This window comes from Electrophorus electricus, chromosome 10 (genome assembly GCF_041902795.1).
Source record: "Electrophorus electricus isolate QZ-2024a chromosome 10, ASM4190279v1, whole genome shotgun sequence".
Taxonomy (NCBI): domain Eukaryota; kingdom Metazoa; phylum Chordata; class Actinopteri; order Gymnotiformes; family Gymnotidae; genus Electrophorus; species Electrophorus electricus.
Window position 1 is genome coordinate 3549500 of NC_137506.1, and position 21626 is coordinate 3571125.

General features: G+C 44.1%; 1 protein-coding gene across 6 annotated transcripts; it reads right to left on the bottom strand.

Annotated features, from left to right (window-relative positions):
- Positions 1–3711: 3711 nt before the first annotated feature.
- sanbr (SANT and BTB domain regulator of CSR) lies at positions 3712–21544 on the bottom strand. 6 transcript variants are annotated; one of them, XM_035533132.2, is made up of 21 exons: positions 20985–21542; positions 20484–20636; positions 19417–19606; positions 19050–19143; positions 17867–18114; positions 17084–17142; positions 15946–16106; positions 15691–15777; positions 15428–15538; positions 15136–15259; positions 11145–11297; positions 10809–10954; positions 10572–10671; positions 10067–10099; positions 9780–9879; positions 9513–9601; positions 9392–9420; positions 9103–9176; positions 6534–6655; positions 6317–6408; positions 3712–6021 (listed from the first exon to the last, which is right to left on the bottom strand). In XM_035533132.2, exons 2-21 carry the CDS (start codon positions 20631–20633, stop codon positions 5985–5987), a joined length of 2199 nt encoding a protein of 732 aa, XP_035389025.2. In that variant the 5' UTR covers positions 20634–20636; positions 20985–21542; the 3' UTR covers positions 3712–5984. The 6 variants fall into 6 exon arrangements, 4 of the variants coding, with proteins under 4 accessions (XP_035389025.2, XP_035389026.2, XP_081578071.1 ...); XM_035533133.2 differs by having other exon boundaries at positions 3713–6021; positions 20989–21542; XM_081721945.1 differs by having other exon boundaries at positions 3714–6021; positions 6567–6655; positions 20989–21542.
- Between the last annotated feature and the right edge of the window lie 82 nt (positions 21545–21626).

The window sequence follows — 21626 nt, forward strand, 5'->3', positions numbered from 1 at the left end:
CGCGTTTTTAAACACCTAATCAATCGGAATGGCACAGTAAAGAGCATATTCCGTGTAGCAGAGTTTTTTCGTCATTTACAAGTAGTGACAGTCGTGACAGATTCCGAAGGTAAATGAAAATTGCTGTTATTTTTACGGCTAAACAGAAGGAGGTTCTGGGGTCTCCCTGTCTGGTCGATGGATGTCGGAGCTTGTACTTGTGCTGATTGTACTCTGGTAATTTTCCACTAGCCACGAAGGGGAGTGGTTGTTCAGAGAGAGACTGGCTGTAATACGTATGGGTACGGGTCAAATGGAGCCACAATAGAGCAACACGGGCCCGCTAAAAAAACTCTGCTATATAAAAATAAAAGGAATATGATGGCTGTGAATAGTATTTGTGGATCGACGCGTCGGGGTGACTTTGAAACGCCTCAGTGAAAGAGCCACGTGATGATGCCATGGCTGAGAAATTAATGTGCGCCTTTTTTGGGGGCGGAGGGGTCACGTGATTCGGCTACACTTAGACGTCAGTTGATGGAAAAATACAAGATTTTGTGTAGGCAAACTAGTGTAGCCGAACAAAGGATCAAATCGTCTTGCGCCCATCACAGCAAACACTAATCACTTCAGCTTATGCTGCACCTTCAATAAAAAGGCAGGACACATTACAAGTGACGAGGGATGAAATATTGTTCATGCATTTCAGGTGCCCGTGTGTAATATGCAAGTGTGTATTGCGAAGCACAAATCAGAGTTGGCACGCAGGAAGATATATCTTAAGTAAACTGCATGTGCATAGGCCTACTTGAAAATTTTGTGAAGTAACTTTAGAAGTGATGAAAGGTTCCCCTTTTCTTTTGCAGCTGATTTGGTGTCAGTGAGACTATGGCTCTATGGGTGTACAGGCAGGGTCTGTTTTTGGTGTGTCTGCTCTGTCCTCTTTGGAGACAGCATGAGCGCAATAAAGCAGTAATAACAGAGATATGAGCGAGAGGTTGTAATAGCTTGTTCACATTGACATTGCCTGGACTGGAATTTCTTGTTTACCTCTTCATTGGGCAAATTTTCCCTGTTAATGTTAGTGCCAGAGGGCATCTGTTCTTCTAGGAACTCAAAGGTCTGTTTCCCTGAAAATCAAATATTTCAAGGATTGAGGAATCTGACAGATGAGTTTGAATTTCAGCAATAATTCTAGATCTTCTGGGGCTGTTATTATGCTGGGACTGGTATTAGAAGCATTGACTGAATGGTTAGAAATAGAAGTCAGGTTATTTGAAGTTGTGTTGAATATGTTGCCGTTTATATGTAGAATAAAAGTGGACTGGGTTATATCTGACTACATCATAAACACATTTTTCTTTATTCATATCAGACATTATCACTTGTGTACCAACCATATGTAACAAACACCTCAAATCTAAACTTTTAAATGCTAGAGCGAAGAGTTAAGTGAACAATGAGCCTGTTTGCATTGGGGTTGTGTGTGTGTGTGGGTGTGTGAAGAGGTAGGTTGAAACAGCCAGGCAGGATTTGGATTTGGTGCTCAGACTTTAGCCCAGAAGACTACTGAATCGGTGCTCTGCTAAGTCTGTTCTGCTGAATCATTTCTCTGCTTTGCTGAGTCTGTGTTCTGATGAATCCTTTCTCTGCTGAGTCTCTGCTCTCCTGAGTCTGTGTTCTAATGAATCATTTCTCTGCTGAGGTTCTGCTCTGCTGAGTCTGTTCTGATGAATCCTTTCTCTGCTGAGTCTCTGCTTTGCTGAGTCTGTTTTCTGCAAAATCACTGCTCTGCTGAGTCTGTGTTCCAATGGCCATTTTGAGCTACCTTGTGTTGCTGTACTCTGGACTGGCTATATACTGATCCATAGGATTGCCGTGTTGTTGCAACACTGAGGCTTGTTTGAAGTAGGCACTTTAACTGTCTAGCCAGAATTCTGAGCAGCCAGAATTTGATCTAACTCATTTTGGTCTGGTTCGCAAGATTGTATTGAGAAGCAAATTAAAATTATTCAGTCTGACTAATTAAGCACTTCTGGGGATTTTTGAACACTACTGAAAAGTTGTGTTTACTCAAAAAACTACACGTTTGCATAAATTAGCAAACATAACGGGACTTATCAAAACAGTTAAGTGATCCTATCTTATCTGAAGGCAGATAAGCGAGTTATTTTTCAAACTCAAACTGTTTACAAACACTGTGGTATTTATTCTTGGAGCAGTTGAGATGCGAAGTGTCAACACAGCGATTAGAACAGTAAGAGTTTCTTAAACCTCCTCCACGCTTTTGAAGCCTCATTGCAGTGTTTTTGTTTTTTAGCGAAGAGGTTGAAGTTCTGATCACACAGCCTGGAGCTGTTAGAGCACCCTAGCACTGCAGTGTAAACTGTTGCGTGTATGTGTGTGTGTATGTGTGAGTGAGTGTGTGTGTGTGTGTGTGTGTGTGTGTGTGTGCGCGCGTGTGAGAGAGAGAGAGAGAGAGAGAGAGAGGATGGGGTGGAGCACCAAGTTCAGGATTTGGCCAATCTCAACTCGATCTGGCTGGCCCTGCCCACCTGTTTACATACATTATCATGGCATCAGGTCAGTGAGCCACACTTGGCATGGCACCCTGGTTTGGCTCAGTTCTGGACTGCAGGAGAACGCACTACTATGCTATCATTGTGTTACATGTATGGTAATAATTTCACTACCATGCTAGTTATTAATGGGTATTTTACTCCTGGTATGCAATAGCCAGCCTTAGAGCTTGGAATAGTAGGAATGGCAAATCTCTGGACATGAGAATAGCATAAACAGAAAATTATGATAAACATATTTGAAGTCTTTGTTTTGCCACAGTGACCTGCATCATAATTCTCACATATTTTGAATCATACAAAGTCCAAAAATGCATAATGCATCTGTAGAAATCTGTGTGTGTTTATAGTCTATGGCGTTAGCCTACTATAAATAGTGGTGCCCTTTTCTTGGAGGTGAACTTTAAAAGCAAGAATACAAACAATGAGGAGGAGTCAATTCTTTGCAGGATCACCGAATGTACGTATAGGATTGAAGAGCTCCCTCTCGTGGCTAACGTCCATCATCTCAAGCGCAGAATTTCTTGACTTGGAAGCCTGTCACATCTGTTAAATTGTTTGTGGGAATTTAATATGCATTAAGCTATCAATGCCCTGCTGCACCAGTGGTAAACTTACTACAAAAGGAACAATTAGATTACCTGTAAAGACATGGAGAACATGGTAAAACCCAGTTTGGTTACTGGAGCGTGTTATTTACGCCCTCAGGGCTCTGTGCTGTTGATTATAATGACAGTGAGAAGAGAAGAAGCTTTCACTGCCAGGAACAATAAACAAAGGAGCAGCCAATGATATGACCTATGACCCTTCACATGGAGAATGCAACCACTGTTTACCTTTCACTTGTGGCCGTGTGTGCGCGTGTGTGAGTGAAGCATGTGTGTATATACAGCTTTGTTCTGCTACACAAACAACCACTATTTTGCTCCTGTCCCAGTGTCCATTGAATGTCAACTTTAAACACACGGTTCTACAAATATCTTTGTTCAGCATGTTCAGGATGGTATAGATTCCCAATTTGCCAGTTATAACTCTGAATAGAGAATACAAATGAAGACTCAAGAATTAGTTGAAGAGAATAGCAGGTCCCATTCTCTATTGCAGGTTAACCGTAACGTGCATTTGAGGTAACCTCTGGAGAATGTCTGAGTTACACACACTCATTTTTATAGTTTTCAGGTGCAATGAAGTAATTTTTTACATTCTAAGTTTTGAAGTTACCACCAATATTTATTATGCAAATTGAAAATGGACACTATTATATCCCAGTGAAAGGTTTTCCCTTTAAAAAAAAGATTTTGCCCACCCACAGTTGATAAGATTGTTTCCTGTAACACCTGTCACCTGATGCTATAATAAACCAGAATAATCCACTTTGCTCCTGCACAGTGGCCTTGAAGCTATGTGCACCGTGTCCCCAGATGCCCAGAAAGGCATTATTAAAGGTTTTAATTAAATAAACAAATCTTTATGCCTTCAAACACGCTTCTGTATCACTGTGCACCTGGTAGGCCCACAGAGACTGAAATTTCAGAGGCCATTACACTGAGGTCACCGATCACTTTATGAGCATAATACAGGATAATAAACAGTACTTTAAAATTTTTCCTAAAAACATTACCTCAATGTTCTAAACTCTCTAATGTAAAGTTCACATTCATTTGTTCAAATAGTTTTAGTGTTGCATGTACTGAATATGTAGAAACTGTTTTTGAAATGGTTCATTATTTGTGAAAAGAAACACTTTTGAATATTTTACTTGTGTAAGCTGTCAGACATGTTTCAAATCTAAATCTATTCTATGTAGTTTTGTAAGACCCCAGCCCAATTGCTGAGCAGTGTTTTGTAAGACCCCAGCCCGCAGCCTGTGAGTAGTATTTTGTAAGAACCAAGCCCAACGCCTGTAAGTAACGCGAAAAGTGACACCAGGTCTGTGGTTGCTAATCTTTGGAAAGAGTACTCAACTTTCTGTCAGCTGTAAAGAGAGAGTTGTATTCCTGTAAGAGAAAAAAAGAGAAGTTCAAAATGTCACAAATGTGAGAGACCAATGTTAGCTTGACAAATAAAAAGACGATAGAGAAAGATAAAGACGTGAGTGTAACATGAACACACACACACAGAGAGAGAGAGAGAATTTTGCGTGATGTGGCTCTGGTTTCTGTTGTCACTGAGGATATTAACAAGCTCATTTTAGCTGGAAAATGGCAGAAGCTCCACTGCTGTAGCATAAACAGCCCGAGCTCAGCCAAACAGTGACTGTCCCATCAACCCCCAGCAATGATAGCCAATCCCCATCACATTCCAAAAATTACAGCCAAAAGCCTGTAACTCACAGTCACACCATTAGCTTAGTCACTCACAACATGGATCACCCAATCAGCAGACATATCTCATCACTTCCTTCTAGAATGGTATGAAAATTTCTCATCATTATCGCAATGACCAAAATGTTCCATTTATTGGAATTCTATAATTATTGTTAACATGAATATGGTAAAAAAAAAAAAAAACACTTTAAATAAACCTTAAAACAAGAAGTGTGTTAACACATTGTAAGCAAAATTTCCAAATGTCTTTTTTTTAAATTTTATTTATTTCGACTTGTCCTCCAACTCATGAGTGCCAATACCTCTCATTGCCATGGTTTCCATCACCATCGCCATCCGCATCGCCAAACTACCTCAACCCCCACCAACATGCCCAAACTACCCCAAATCCCAATGTCATCCTAAAACTACTCCATACCCCATAATCATCAAATTACCCCAACCCCACCATCCTGTAGAAACTACCCCAAACCCCACTATTATCTCTAAACTACCCCAAACAATTTTCTAATGTACTATGAAACAGGACTGGTTACCAGCTGAGCTGATGTTCGCTGCCACGGCCTTGTCTATAACTACAGCCGCTAGCCAGCAGACTGAGTTCAGCCTCGTGTTAAGGTTCAGGAAAGTGAAGCGCACACTCCTGCAAGCTCCGCTCCATTCTTTATTCTAGATTGAGTGCGCCAGGTTAGTAAGACAAGCCCGCTTCTCGGAGCCAACGCTGGCTGCAAGTTTAATGCTCACCAGCAGGGGTTGGTGTGTTAGGACAGCACAAAGTGCAGGTTACTACAGGGGCATTGGGAGGGGTGCGGTTACATCAGGTTTATGAGCATGTGAAATATAACAGGAGATGAAAGAATCAAAAAGAGCAAAGAAGCGGCAAAAAAGATCACAGGGAGAGAGAAAGACAACATCCGTGAGGCTAGTAGCACCGCTAGCAATGGGGAAGACTGATTCAAATGTTCATCACTGCTCGTTGTCCTCTGGTGGTTCAGACAATGGGATACGGGTGAAGGAGAGATGGAGCGTCTCTCATCTGTCTGAGCAGTCTCAGGAGTCTTCCTTTCACACACCGCTCAGGTCATCTTTCATTCCTCTTCTACGTTGGCCTAGATGGCCCGGAGCGGGTCTTCAGCCTACAGAAAGAAGCGGTCGATTAGTAGATGCTGTGTGTAGTAGATAATGTTGTCCATCTCTTCACACGGAAAACCAAGTAATCGTCAAGATGAAAAAACAGCAGTCAGATTAATGTATGAATAGAACATATGCGCGAGGCTGTAGTAGTGTGTGTGTGTGTGTGTGTGTGACTATGGCAGTGTGTAGTCATTACACTGTTGAGTTGTGGGGTGTGTACCAAACAGCTTGTGCATCTAAATGCTGGTGTGCAGCGCACACTTGTGCTTTACATGCTGTAGCATGTGTGCGTCATACCGGAGTGTTTTGTCTGAGCTGTTATGTTTGCCACTTGACTGAGTACAGCTCTTAAACTGGGCCTCTAGTCTGGAGTAGATACCTCCTGCAAGCTTGACACACATCAAAGAACATAATAGTCACTTACACAATATTATACATCATATATGTATGTAATATGTATATATTACATAACATGTGATTTACATGTTATATGAATAATATGTATTATACGTACACACATACAACAGTGAAGGTGGTTCTTCTCTACCTCTTTAGTGTCTTTTGACTTGATCTGTTCCAAGTCACCAAAGCGCATTTTGGTAAGATGATCAATTACCTCCACCATTCTCCTCTGGTCTGTAGGGAGCCAAGGAAGACACAACAAGTTATTTACATATACACATAGCAGGTCACACACACACACACACACACACACACACACACACACACACACACACACACACACACACACACATATATATATATTCATTCCCCATTCCTTCACCAGACGGTCTTTTTCTTTCAAGCTTGGTGCCTGTGAGTTTGCCTGTGAGTCCTGCGTGGTATCTTAGCTGTTCCCCGGACTGCACTCTTCTGGACGGAGACTTTGGATGTTCCTTGTATCATGCTGGAGCCACTCTCCCAGTTTGGGAGCTAGAGCTTCTATCCTTCTTTTTACCAGAGGAACCGATGTTGCCTTCATCTTCCGCATCTTTCCTAGCTCTTCTAGCGATACTAACCCACTATCTGCCGGTGCTACATACCATGCAGGGTTTTATCATCCCGTTATCATTTCTGCTCCTCTTCATTCCCAACCTCCTCGGGTTTCTGCTCTCTGAGGTACTCACCGAGCGCTTCACCAGTTCGGGCTACCATCCTGGCATACTCCTGGATTTTTGATGTTTCATCCTGGATAGTGGCACTCATGCAACCTAATCCTTGGCCCCCCTCCTCCCTCTTAGTGCAGAATGCTGGATTCGGGATGAAACCCTACATGCACTGAGAGGAGTTTCCTTGTCTTGAGGTCAGTGGCCTTTATCACCTCCTTTGGCCAGGTAGAGCGTAGGTGTTGAGAGCCCGGATCTTGTTCCTCCCATTCAGCTGACTTCTCAGGACTTGCTTCACCTTTTAGGTATTTGTCTGTAGCTGCTTCCCTTGTGGTCTCTTCATGATTCCCATTTGCCTGTGGGATTCCAGGGTACTTGTAGCCACCCTAAACATCTGCTATGTCGCCTTCCGTTAGTGCGACCCATTCAGTTCTTGTTACCTTCTCTCTCCTTCTAACCATCTGATGACACTTATCCAGTCTGAATGACATTCCAGTGTCGTTGCTGTATATACTGGTGAGATGGATTAGTGAGCTGTCTTGTTCACTTCCATGGGAGGAGTTGGTTGATGGTTACTCCTTTTCATATCTGGTACTTGATGGTGCTGTTGGCCTCTAGGGTTGTTTTCCACAGTCCCACTGAGTTCTTGATGAAGGCTCTTCGAATCCTGTTGATGTTGCATAGCCTCAAGCTTTCCAGGATCCATTTGTGGGGCACTGAATCATAATCAATCCAGGTGGTGCATAGATTGGTCTGTCTTGTCTTACAGTCTCAAGTGAGTTTTTAAATCCACCAGTAGATGGTGCTTGGCTCCTCTGGTGTTCTTGCTGATGCCTTTCTGTGTCCCGCTCAAGTACGGAGCCATGTGCCTCTACACATCTCAGATGCAATGATGTTGTGCAGAGGCAGGTTGTCAGCTGGTAATGGGATGGAACCGTCCTCTTCCTGGGGGTCCTTTAGGATCAGTACTGTCTGGCCTTCAGTTGACCATTCACGGCGGGTTCCATCTGTTAGTGGGTGAACTCTTAATGTGCTGCCAGGTGCTCATGGAGTGCAGTTAGCTTCTTCAGCCAGAAGCAGTTAGCTTCTGCAGCCTGAACTATTATTGTTTACTTACTGTTCTTTAATCATGTAGCCAAGCATCTCAAGTATTACTGTTGCTGTGGCACACACTTCGGATAGCTTGTGGGAGAACATCCTGTTTATTCTCCTGGCTTCCTCTTCAGCCAGGGCTGTTAGTCTTTGCTTAGCAAGGTCTCAGATCTCCAAGGTCTCAGGCATGGACAGCTTGTTGTATTTCTCAGATACCTTCATCACACCATTCTAACTTCTCTCCATGTTGCTCCTCTCTTGGCTTCCAAACTCGTTCTCCACGAAGGATACTGTTTCTCGATGATGTTCATCTTTTAGCCAAGCATCTTGAGTATCGCCTTTGCTGTGGTGTGTATCAGGTGGTTGGTCTTAGTGATGGTAGTAGTGGTGAATGTTTGTCTTGCTACATTCAAATCTTCCAGCAGCCTTCAGGTACTTCACTTGGTCTTGGTAGTCTGCTATGACTGGGGTCCAGCTTAGTCATGATCTTTAATCTCAAATCATGATCTTTAATCTCAGCAGCTCTGGTGTTGAGCTTGGTACACGGGTTGATGATGATGATGATGATGAGGAGGAGGAGGATGATGATGATGATGATGATGATGATATCGCCCCTCTGACCTGTTGTCCTGGCTCCCCCTTGCCGTAGCATTCGCATGGTTCCTCTTCAATTTCCAGTTGTAACAGCAGTTGCAGCTTGTGGAACCAAAGTGAATGGGGCAGGCTGTGTGGGGATAGGGGAGTGGTCTGGGGGGATAGGGGAGTGGTCAGTGGGATAGGGGAGTGGTCAGTGAGATAGGGGAGTGGTATATGGGAGGAGTTGAGGTTTTAGGGCTTAGGCCAGACAGCTGGGTTAGAAAAGAACTTCAAACTCTTAGTGTGTACCTTCCTCCCTCTGAGCGTCCTGGTTAAACCTCAATGAGCGAGTGCTGTCCCATTTACTCATCTGCATGCTTACTCTGAGTAGAGACAGAGACAAATCAGACGAAACAAAGAAATGAAAGACTACAATTTAAGGATTCCAGGGAACTGAACTAAAAATGTGATTTTTGTCAGGTAATTGATCCAGTTGTGATCCACATGTGATTACCGTAATACGAATTTGAATATTACGTGGCTATAAACAATAAAAGGAGCTATAAACACTTCTGGAAGAGACAGCAGAAAGACGTACGTGAACGGGGTTGAGTCCCGTGAAGGAACCTTTAAAAGGATTAAGAAAACAGTGAGTTTGAGGCTGACTGCAGAAGTAAATGAAGGGATAAAGAGTTAGGGACGGTAAACATTTGACTCACCTTGTCTACAGGCTTCTCTCTGTGCTGTATGCTGGGTGAGACCACTTGTCTTTTCAAAGGCTTGCCTGGTTTTTGTGCTTTCTTTGCCACTGTGCAAAAAGAACTAAATGTCCGTCTTTAAAGGCTGTTGTTCAAGAGCATTCACTTTTAACAGTAATTAGCTGCCACCTTCAGGCCAAAAGCAATCACTACATTCTAAAGTTTCTAATAAAGTTCCTAAAGTTCCTAATAGTTTTATTAGAGGTCATTACTACAGACTCAGTCAACCTTGTTTCTTGGAAGCGTCTTCTTCATCCCCAACCTCATCCTCTGTAACTTCTGACCCTGTGGTATATTCCTCATCCTCAGACAGGAGAGATTGCTGTCTCTGAGAAAAGTCAAAGGGCACTGAAAATGAGAAGACCAGTGCATGCACTACAGTCCCTGCACTAAAATGTTTGATTTGAGGGCATGAGAAAGAGTGTGTTGAGTGTGAACGTGTATCGGTGTGGTTGTACGACTTCTGCATATGCGTGCGTGTGTGTGTGTGTGTGTGTGTGTGTGTGTGTTCTCACCAGCTGAAGACTCCAGTTCTTTAACAGCGAGAACTGAAACAGATGGGGACACATTAATGGAGACATTTTTAGATCCCAGAACTCTTTTTTTCATTGCAGGATATTTCTGAACTTGAATGTTTTGTTCATCTGAAGCACACAAACTAAAACCATAAAAATATATCAGTGGTGAAATGCAGCCTCCCGCAACCATCCAGAAATCTGTGAGCATTTCGCTCTGACTTTAGTCTGGAACCGTGCGCCGCTGTGAAATTGTGTGTGGGCCGGTGTTGCCCCCGGATGGGATCAGCTGTACATGCTCTGGCCCATAGCACGGGCATGTTATCTTGTAATTATCACCCAAACAGGATCCATAATTCATCAGACGATGCAGAGGGTACAGACAAGCTATCAGAAACTGCAGGAAATCTCTGTGAGGCTCACAGCAAGTAACCTTTTGAAACAACAGACTAACTGTGTGTGAGATCAGTGTTTATACTGGAATGGCGTAGCGGGTTAGACTGACGGCGGTGATTTCTCTGCCTCTCTGAACATTTAGAACTCCAGGCTCTGGCATAATGTTGCAGTCCTGCACACGCACGTCCCCAGCAGGCGACTCCACAGAGCTGCATCAAAACCACAAGCCATCACAGCACAGTCAAATCCAGCAAGGAGTTAAAACTCAAAATGAAATGTCAAAATGAAACACATCCTTGTTAAGGAAGTCACACACAGGTGAACATTGGTGAACATTGATGCTGACCTCTCAGACACCGGAGGGCTGCTCACACACACAACGTCTCGATGCAGGAGCAGGTCATTCAGAATTCTGGTCTGGACGGATTTCATATTGTCCAAACAGTCCTCACTATCCACTGTACACACTACATGGTCCCTGAGCTTACAACCCTGCAGTTACACACACACACACACACACACACACACACACACACACACACACACACACACACACACACACACACACACACACACACACACACACAGAAAGTCTCCCATGTGATTACAAGCAGAACCCCTAGCCAGCATAGCTCTAGGTCACCCTGGGCAGGATACAGAGTTCTAGGCAATTCTATCTTACGTGGGGCATGGCGGCGGGGTCGAACCGAAGAGCCCTCCGGTTGCAGCAGGGATAGAACCCAGTACCATGCCAGCTGCGCTCTGCACCCACACCGGGGAACACCACAGGCTGAGGGTGGTACCTGCACTGGGCCAGCTCATAGCAGAGGAACACCTGTAACAGAGCAGCACCTCTATAACAGTGGAACACCTCTATAACAGTGGAAACATCTCAATAACAGAGGAAACATCTCAAAGGTCAATTGGATTGAGACCTGGTAGCTGTGGAGGCCATTTCAGTACAGTGAACACACTGTTATGTTCAAGAAACCAGTTTGAGGTGATTTAAGCTTTGTGACATGGCACGTTATCCTGCTAGAAGTAGCCATTAGAAGATGGATACGCTGTGGTCATAAAGGGATGGACATGGTCAGCAACAATACTCAGGTAGGCTGTAGCATTTAAACAATGCTCAACTGGTACTAATGGGCCTGGCACCATTATCCAACCACTATCAGCCTGAACCACTGACACAAGGCAGGATGGATCCATGCTTTCCTGTTGTTTACGCCAAATTCTGACTTGACCATCCGAATGTCACAGCAGACATTTATCAGATCAGGCAATGTTTTTTCAATCTTGTCCAATTTTAGTGAGTCGATGTGAACCGCAGTCTCGGTTGCCTGTCCTTAGTTGACGGGAGTGGCACCGGTGTGGACTTCTACTGCTGTAGCCCGTCTGCTTCAAAATTAGACATGTTGTGCTCTTCGGCACACCCGTTGTAACGGATGGTTATTTGAGTGATTGTTTCCTTTCTGTCAGCTCGAACCAGTCTGCCACTCACTGGATGTTTTCTCTTTTTTGGACCGTTCTCTGTAAGCCCTAGAAATGGTTGTGCGTGAAAATCCCAGTAGATCAGCAGTTTCTGAAATACTCAGACCAGTCCGTCTGGCACCAACAACCAGGCCACGTTCAAAGTCATTTAATCACCTATCATCCCCATTCTGATGCTCAGTTTTACTTCAGCAGGTCATCTTGACCATATCTACATGCCTAAATGCACTGAGCTGCTGCCATGTGATTGGCCGGTTTGTTATTTGCATTAACGAGCAGTTGACCAGGTGTACCTAAGAAAGTGGCCAGTAAGTGTATATGCCGTTACTATCCTAATTATATGTCACTTTCTTTTCTGTTCATAGCCCAGACAAGCCCGACAAGATGACTTCTCAATAGGCCTGCTCACACTTTGCCTTAACATGTATTTACATTTATGTTTACGGCATTTGGCAGACGCTCTTATCCAGATCGACTTACAAAAGTTCCTCTTCATCAACTCAGAGAAAGCATCCTAGCCAGCGCAATAGGTTAGAGTCCAAGATACCATTGAACTAAGATACTGCTAGATACAGGAGTCAATGCTAATACCTAGAAAGAATTACTGAATGAGCACAAATGCCATACCAAACAACAACAAGCAGTGCCAAGACCTGGGAAGAAGAAACACAGCAGTGCAGTTCAGGATGTTACAAGAGGTTATTGTTCCAAGTCCAGATTGTATCTGAATGTACTTTGGCCAGCTTTCACTCACACTTCTCACTAAAATGTCTGTCGTGTGGCCAGATAAGCTCCGACTTACAGAGAGACTTACACTCTCTTGTACAGAAAGCACAACATGTCATTTCTGTTTTATTTCCTACTGTAAATGTGGTTTCTCACCCACTGCTACCAGTGCCTTGGAAGAAGCTACATAAAGCTGACAGCAAGTCGTCTGCCTCGGTGGAGGGGAAGGTTTGGTCTTGCAGCTGCTGAGGGGTCAAAGTCAAACAGCACTTTTAACAAGGGCCATTGTTACAGAGCAGCTTTACAGATTTTCTGCCATGGTCAGCGCCACTTCTGTCTGGAACACCCACACACTGTGAAAACAACTAAAATGAACAACAGAACTAAACAAAGTCTAACAATTGTGGTACCGGTTATAGTAATAATATAAAAAGCAATTCTTTATTCACATGCATTCACAAGTGAATTCACACACACACAGTCTTGCTGTGTATCAAAATCTAACTTGCAAAGTGGCAAACAACAGCTACACTGGAGCTGTATTTGATTTTCATTGGTACCTTGTTTCTAGTTCTCATTAAGTTTATCTTGGAAGTACTAGAAGTCCATCCAAGTGAACATGTTATGAACTGAAACATTTTCACTACTACAAACCCTGTAAGTAGCCCGTGTACTGACGTAGTTTCAGCGGTGCCCGTACAATATCATGGTTTAACCGTCTGCTGCAAAAGACAGTTGTGTAAATAAGTTACCGGATGTCTAGTAGTTTAAATATTGTACACTAGTTCTGTAAGCTCCAGTAATGAACTGCACGGTAAAGTATGCGTCTACTGCCACTAACTGGGTTTGTTAAATTAGTGGAGTAAAAGAGTAGTATGCATTTAATACAGCATGTATTATGCATGCATTTACATATCTTAGTATTATATTAATCTACATGTAGCATTTATATCTTGAATACTGTAGGTCTAAGTAACTAAGATGTATTGAAAATGAAAAGAAAGACGGAAACTTGGACAATGGAAGTTCTATAACGTGGAAAAACTCTGGAATTCTATCCTATATTCACCAGCGCTCTCCCCACCCCTAGTATGGCTGGGATCTAGAGCTTAAATATGTCATCATAAATGATCCCCCTCCCCAATTCTCCCACTCTGAAAACCACTGCCTTATACAACAGAAATCAGAATATTTTCAGACTGGGTTATCGTTAACAATACGAGCAGACAAGCGTGTGCTGGTCTTTTTACTGTAGGTATGGACCTGTTCCATCTTTAAAGTATGAGCAGATTAGGGTGTGTGTACCTCTTTTAATACAAGTGAGGATGTGTTTACCTGTTTAGAGTCTAAGCAGGTCTGACTGTGTTTACCTGTGCACAGGGTGAGCAGGTGTGTTTACCTGTTTACAGAATGAGTAGGTGTGTGTTTACCTGTTTACAGCATCGGCAGGTGTGTGATCACCTGTTTACAGCATCAGCAGGTGTGGGTTTACCTGTTTACAGCATCAGCAGGTGTGTGATCACCTGTTTACAGCATCAGCAGGTGTGTGATCACCTGTTTACAGCATCAGCAGGTGTGTGTTTACCTGTTTACAGCATCAGCGGGTGTGTGTTTACCTGTTTACAGCATCAGCAGGTGTGTGTTTACCTGTTTACAGCATCAGCGGGTGTGTGTTTACCTGTTTACAGCATCAGCAGGTGTGTGTTTACCTGTTTACAGCATCAGCGGGTGTGTGTTTACCTGTTTACAGCATCAGCGGGTGTGTGTTTACCTGTTTACAGCATCAGCGGGTGTGGGTTTACCTGTTTACAGCATCAGCGGGTGTGTGTTTACCTGTTTACAGCATCAGCGGGTGTGTGTTTACCTGTTTACAGCATCAGCGGGTGTGTGTTTACCTGTTTACAGCATCAGCGGGTGTGTGTTTACCTGTTTACAGCATCAGCGGGTGTGTGATCACCTGTTTACAGCATCAGCGGGTGTGTGTTTACCTGTTTACAGCATCAGCAGGTGTGTGATCACCTGTTTACAGCATCAGCAGGTGTGGGTTTACCTGTTTACAGCATCAGCGGGTGTGTGTTTACCTGTTTACAGCATCAGCAGGTGTGGGTTTACCTGTTTACAGCATCAGCGGGTGTGTGTTTACCTGTTTACAGCATCAGCAGGTGTGTGTTTACCTGTTTACAGCATCAGCGGGTGTGTGTTTACCTGTTTACAGCATCAGCGGGTGTGTGTTTACCTGTTTACAGCATCAGCAGGTGTGGGTTTACCTGTTTACAGCATCAGCGGGTGTGTGTTTACCTGTTTACAGCATCAGCAGGTGTGTGATCACCTGTTTACAGCATCAGCGGGTGTGTGTTTACCTGTTTACAGCATCAGCAGGTGTGTGTTTACCTGTTTACAGCATCAGCAGGTGTGTGTTTACCTGTTTACAGCATCAGCAGGTGTGTGTTTACCTGTTTACAGCATGAACAGGTGAGGAAGTTGATGGTACCCCAGATCCTCCAGTAAACCAGCACCCAGGATTTCAGTTCCTCATACAAGCTATTCAGATACTCATGTACATCCCAACCTTTATGCCTAAGGGGAGAATAACCAGCAAAAACCAAAACAAAAAATATATATTTGTATTATATATAAATATATTCAAAGAAAGCTCTGCCTTAGATCAGAAACTTAACCTACTGTCTGCAGATGATGATCAAACACTCAACAACTCAATACGAAGACAATGATCAGACACTCAACCTGCTGTGTGCGTAGACGATATTCCCATGAGAGTCCACATTGAGTTTGCCTGGGACACACGGAATCTTCCTTTCAGTGTCTTTGGTTAAAAGCTTCTGACAAAGACTACACCTGGAGGGAGACAGGGGGCGATGTATTAAAATACTTATTAAATATTAAAATACTTATTAAATATTAAAAATATTAAAAATATCAAGGCGTGTGTGTGCGCGCGCGTGTGTGTGTGTGTGTGTGTGTGTGTGTCCTGCGTTGTGCTGTGGCACCTGTATAGCGTAGCAGCACATCCGGGAGAGTCCTGATTCTCACCATCAGGATTGAACAACTTCTCAATCTTCTTCTGGAACAACTTACTGAGGGTAAACACACATGCAATTATTTTTTTAAATACTTCAAAAACACAGACAAAAAATTTCAAATACGAATATATAAACAAGTCAAAAATGATTGGGAAGAAAGGTGCATCAGCCATACGAGTTCCTCTGAGAACTGATGTAAAATTGACGTAAATTTGCGCTCACCTTTTAAACTTGTCCTTCTTGTCTTTGATGTCGTGGGCCTGGTTGTGCGTGAAGAGCTGGGTGATGCGCGATACCAGCATGCTGCTGATACAGCTCATGTTACACTGTGTTGCCACGACAGCACTCATGTGCTTATGGCAGAACTGGATACACTCCTCCACCTGCGGGGAAGGACGCCAGAATTTAAACGTTCGGCCACACACACACACTGACACACAGAACTGGATACACTCCTCCACCTGCGTTGGAAGGAGTTAACTCCCCCCAACAGGCGTACGAGAGCACCGAGTGGCCGATGAGGAGGCCAGCAGGCCACGGTTCAACCCATAAATCCACAAACCAGAGTCCACGCATTGCGACGTTCACACAGCAGGTTATAAAAAGCCAAATCCAGATCTTTTTCTACATATGCGAGACAGATTTGTCATTTGGATGGCAGTGGGAACAGAAAAAATCTGTCATTTTCAATTCCAACACTTCCATATGCGTTACTGACATCTGATCCTTATCCAATACGTGGCAAAGCGACTCAGTCTGAACAGCCAGATTGAAATTCCTGTAACTGCTATGTCAAGCCCACCTGACATTCGTCATAATTTTGCGCTGCTGAGAAGGAAAGATGGACGATAACAGTGGGCTCAGGTTTCACATCCAGATATTCTTCACCAGTGAAGGAGCTATTGTGACATCACAGAGCTCCATCATTCAAATCTTGGCCATCTTTCACCTCCTCGCGCTCAGGATAATATGTTTCTGAATTTGGAGCCTCCGTTTCAGATTAGCAGAGCACTAACTTTAGGCTAGTAGCCGTTACTGTTGACTCCATTTAGATTTACCTCTGGAGGTACGTGACACGTGAAGCTCTTTGCACATGTGTGTCACTTTAGGAGCATGATCTTTAATAAGATTTTAATACATTTTTAATAAAATACAGCTTCTGTGCACTTTACCTTTGTGTTACATGAAGTCTTTAAGTACGTGAACTAAAATGTTACCAGTTTTGAAAGCTATAGGTATTTGCATATACCTGGTCATGCTCTGAACACTCACCACACTACATTAGTTCACACTTGTTCACACTTACTATCTGTGTAAGTATTTATTATGTATTTATAGTCACTGAAAATTTCACACTTACTAAAGTATCCATCTTCAAGAATTCGGATGAGATCAGGATGGAGATGACATTGCTGGGTTCTGAAAGCAAACACCATGCACCATAACCAAACCACATCACAAACACATAAAACACCAACCCCACACCATTAAACACCACACAGCATGACCAAGCACAAAATAAACACCAAACCCACACCATTCATCACCACACACTACGACCAACCGCCAACCCCACAGAAACAAAACCATGACCAGACCACATCACAAACACAAACCCCACACCATTAAACACTGCACAGCATAACCAAGCACAACACAAACACCAAACCCACACCATTCAACCCCACACACCATGACTAGACCACATCACAAAACACCAACCCCATACCATTCAACACAATGCACTATAACCAAATCATATCACAAACATGCAAATATCAACCCTGCACCATTCAACACCACACACAATGTCTAAACCACATCTCACACACACACCAATCCCACAACATCACATACCATGACCAGACCACATCACAAACACCGCAACACCAACCCCACATCATTCAACACCACACACCTTGACCAACCCCATCACAAACACCAACCCCACACTAACCACACCATGACCATACCACATCACAAACAGCCAAATAACAGCTCCACACAATTCACTGCGGCACATATAGTATATAGAAAATGCTTGTCACACACATTCTCTCAGAACCCCAGTCATTGTAATGAGTGCTAATCTTATTAGCTCACACTCACACACACACACACACACACACACACATACACTGACCCAGCTTGGGCCTTTCGATGTACTTCTCAGATTCAGGTTCCTCGCAGTTCCTCTTCACGTAACTCATTAGCCAGTCGAAGATCTGGATGTCACAGTGCACGGAGATGTCCACCTCCTCCCACCGCTGGACATCCATGGACAAGTACTCTGAGAAGTAGCGCATCTCTTTCACCAGCAGGTGGCGTGGACATTCAAAATCCTGCTTCAGGTTCTTTGCTTCATCACACACGTGGATCACCATGGTAGGGCTGAGATGAAAGACCCAAGATGAGCAACTTAACCAGTGATATGACCAATAACATAAACCAGTAATATTACCTATGACATAAACCAGTGTTATTACCAGTGAAATAAACTGGTGATACTGCCAGTGAAATTAACCTGCAATATTACTAGTGACATCAACCAGTGATATTACCTGTGATATTACCAGTGATATAAACCAGTGATATTACCTGTGAAATAAACCAGTGGTATTACCAGTGACACAAAGCAGTGATATCACCAGTGATATAAACCAGTTATATTACCAAAACACTGTAATGAATAGCACATGGTACAATTATGCTGATTTATATGCTGATTTACCCAGCTCTGATACTGGAGGTCCACTAGCAATGTACATCTCCAAGTTCTCCAACAGTGGGGGTTGAGCTAAACTCTGCTTGGTGGCAGATCTCCAGGAGCAGGGCTGAAGCTAAACTCTGCAGGGTGGTAGATCTCCAGGAGCAGGGTTAGGTCTAAACTCTGTAGGTGGTAGATCTCCAGGTGCAGAGTTAGTGCTAAACTCTACAGGGTGATAGATCTCCAGGAACAGGGTTAGTGCTAAACTCTGTAGGTGGTAGATCTCTTGGAGCAGGGTTAGTGCTAAACTCTGCTGGGTGGTAGATCTCCAGGAGCAGGGTTAGTGCTAAACTCTGATGGGTGGTAGATCTCCAGGAGCAGGGTTAGTGCTAAACTCTGCTGGGTGGCAGATCTCCAGGAGCAAGGTTAGTTCTAAACTCTGCAGGGTGGTAGATCTCCAGGAGCAGGGTTAGTGCTAAGCTCTGCTGGGTGGTAGATCTCCAGGAGCAGGGTTAGTGCTAAACTCTGCTGGGTGGTAGCTCTCTTGGAGCGGGGTTGGTGTTAAACTTTGCAGCGCAGGGCAGATATGGCTAACACTCCAGGGTGAGTGAGGTTCTACCTTTTCCCACCATCTTCGTTCTCTCTATCCTCTGTAGCCGATGTGATCTCATTCTCAGCTCTGCATCCTCTCTCTGCAGGGGTCACGCTCAGTCCTGAAGAGAATCAGAGGCACCCAGTACTGAAACCTATCTGGGCCACTTCACTGACAGCAGTTATCACACCGGAATCTGTCCCCTTGCTCCCAATTTCTGTGGGGTCTAATTTTTTTTCGGTAACATGGCCCTACAGCACTCAGGAAACACGACACACAGGAAGGTTGACCTTCAGCAGGAGAACAAACTTTCAAATCACTCCCCATATTAGTTTCCTTGTATGTTGTGAATTAAAGAAGAGTGTGGTACCCTAATCCCACTCTACCGACTTACCGGATACAGAAAGTACGCTCTGATTGGTCCGTGGCTCTGCCGTGTCTCCGGTGAGGTCCAAGAGTGTGGACCTGATGTAAGCGGAGAGTGGTTCAGACGGAGAGCCGCTAGTCACGGTCAGCATGTTACAATGATCATCCACTAGAGGAAGACTCCCGGTGCTCTTCAGCTCATCGAACCTGCGTGCGCACTGACCACACACACATGACATTAACAGCTCCAACATTTCCACTTTTTAGACAGTGATTCATTCTCTCGAGAGCCATGTAAGGGTCATGTTTTTATCAGGCGGTCACACACCAGTCCTGCGGGGGCAATGCTATGAGCAGCTTAGCGGCGATGAACGCTATGACATACTCAATTTGTGAAATAATCATAACAAAATTTACAAAATAGAAAATCCTCAGCTATTCACAATGCCAATTCTTATGACTATGAGAGTTCACAAAGTGATACTCTGCCACCTTACACACACACACACAAATGCTCGTGCTCTCGCAACTGTAGAGTGACACTCGTGTTCCCAATACTCAGAGTGACAGTACTGGAGACCTGACACACTTTCTCCAAAAATGAAGGAGGACTTCCAGTGTAATGGGACACCTATAATGAGCCACACTCAGAAACCAAAGCAAAAGCAACATGTGGCACAGGTACACAGCTGGTTTGACGCTGGTTCTCTTTAAGGTTGAGCACTTGTGCCCATATATTGTTACTTGGACTTTTTATATGCAGAAAACGGGAACATATAAGAGGCTTGTGGTCATATCGTGGGCCTCTGAGGACAAATATACTGTACTGTACTTCTGCAGCCTGTAAACAGCGGATTACATACAATAACAGAGTAAAAGTCCTGTGGAGAACTGGGGGAATTATTTGCTAACGCACAAAACATTAGAGTTTATGAAATCCCATAAAAAATAAAACTGTATTAAAATAAGAGACCATCGTTGGCTTTAACCCCACATAGGAGGTGATCTATGAACAGTTCAAACTAGCAAAGTCCTAAACTTAAATCATAGGAGCAATATTAGAGCAGATCTAAGCATCAGTAAGCTCAGCTTTACCTCTTTTGGGGTAAAGCCAGGAACGAGCCTGGCAACGTTCTCCCAGTTGACTGGCTGTGGCACCGCCCAGAGAGAGCTCAGAACCATGTCCAGGACCAGGAGGTTGTTATCGCATGGGACGTTATTGTTGACAGAACAAAGGCGATTCATTATCTGAAACCAGAAACGAAGTGAATGTGCAGGCAGACGTCGTTTAACATGCGAATTAAAACGGTGCGACCGGTTTTAGGAAGGACAATGCACGTTTTGGAACAGAAAAAAACCCCCCAATCTGCACAGGTTCGCCTGCCCGCAGTATTTTCATAAATATGATCTTGTTAATATCTGTAACCATTTATTTGATCCACTGTGCAGTTGTCTGTAGCTGAATACAGGATCCATATTGTGTTAAGCCGAATAACCCTCGCAGCGTACAGGGTTCCGTCCCAATATGCCTACGGCGCATTGCTGAACAATACACTGTGAACAGGAATAATTAGATTAACTGTCAACAGAGCTCACCTACATTCGTCTTTTTGGCTGTCTCCTGGCGTACTGGTGCTGTTGTGTGCCGGTAACCGAGATAAAGCTCCTGGGTACCTCCGGAACAGATCTGCCCAGCGATGCTGCGGCCGGCGATGCTGGACGTTTGCTGACCTACCCAGGCAACCGGTCGACAACGTCTCGTCTATCTCCAGCGTCTAGCCAAGCGGCTACAGGACTAAACGCATTGTTTAGTTGCGGCTGTATACATACACGTGTTTTCTGTCCTTTTCCCCAGTTTAAAATATCCGGATTCGTTCCCCTTCCGAGAGGAAGAAAAGGCTCGCTAGTGATGGGAGTTATCGCGTCCAGCGATGCGGCAGCTCCTCGGCGCCTCCCATCCGTAAACGGCCGTGTATGTGAGTGGCGGCTGAGGAACACGACCAGCCCGGGCCAGATGACTAGGCCGTGAAGAAACGTGTTCAGTGTTAACCGACGATAGTTGGCAGGTCGCTCCGTTTCGTAGCGGTCAGCTGCTTATTTGGGTTTGTGCTCTTCCGGTGCCGCAGTGCAGCAGGTGCACGAGGGCGTCTCCGTTGCTTGGTGACAGCGGCTCCTTTTTTTCCCCGTCGTTATCGTTACCAAATGCCAGGCCGCCATTATACGTTAATGGCTTAGATT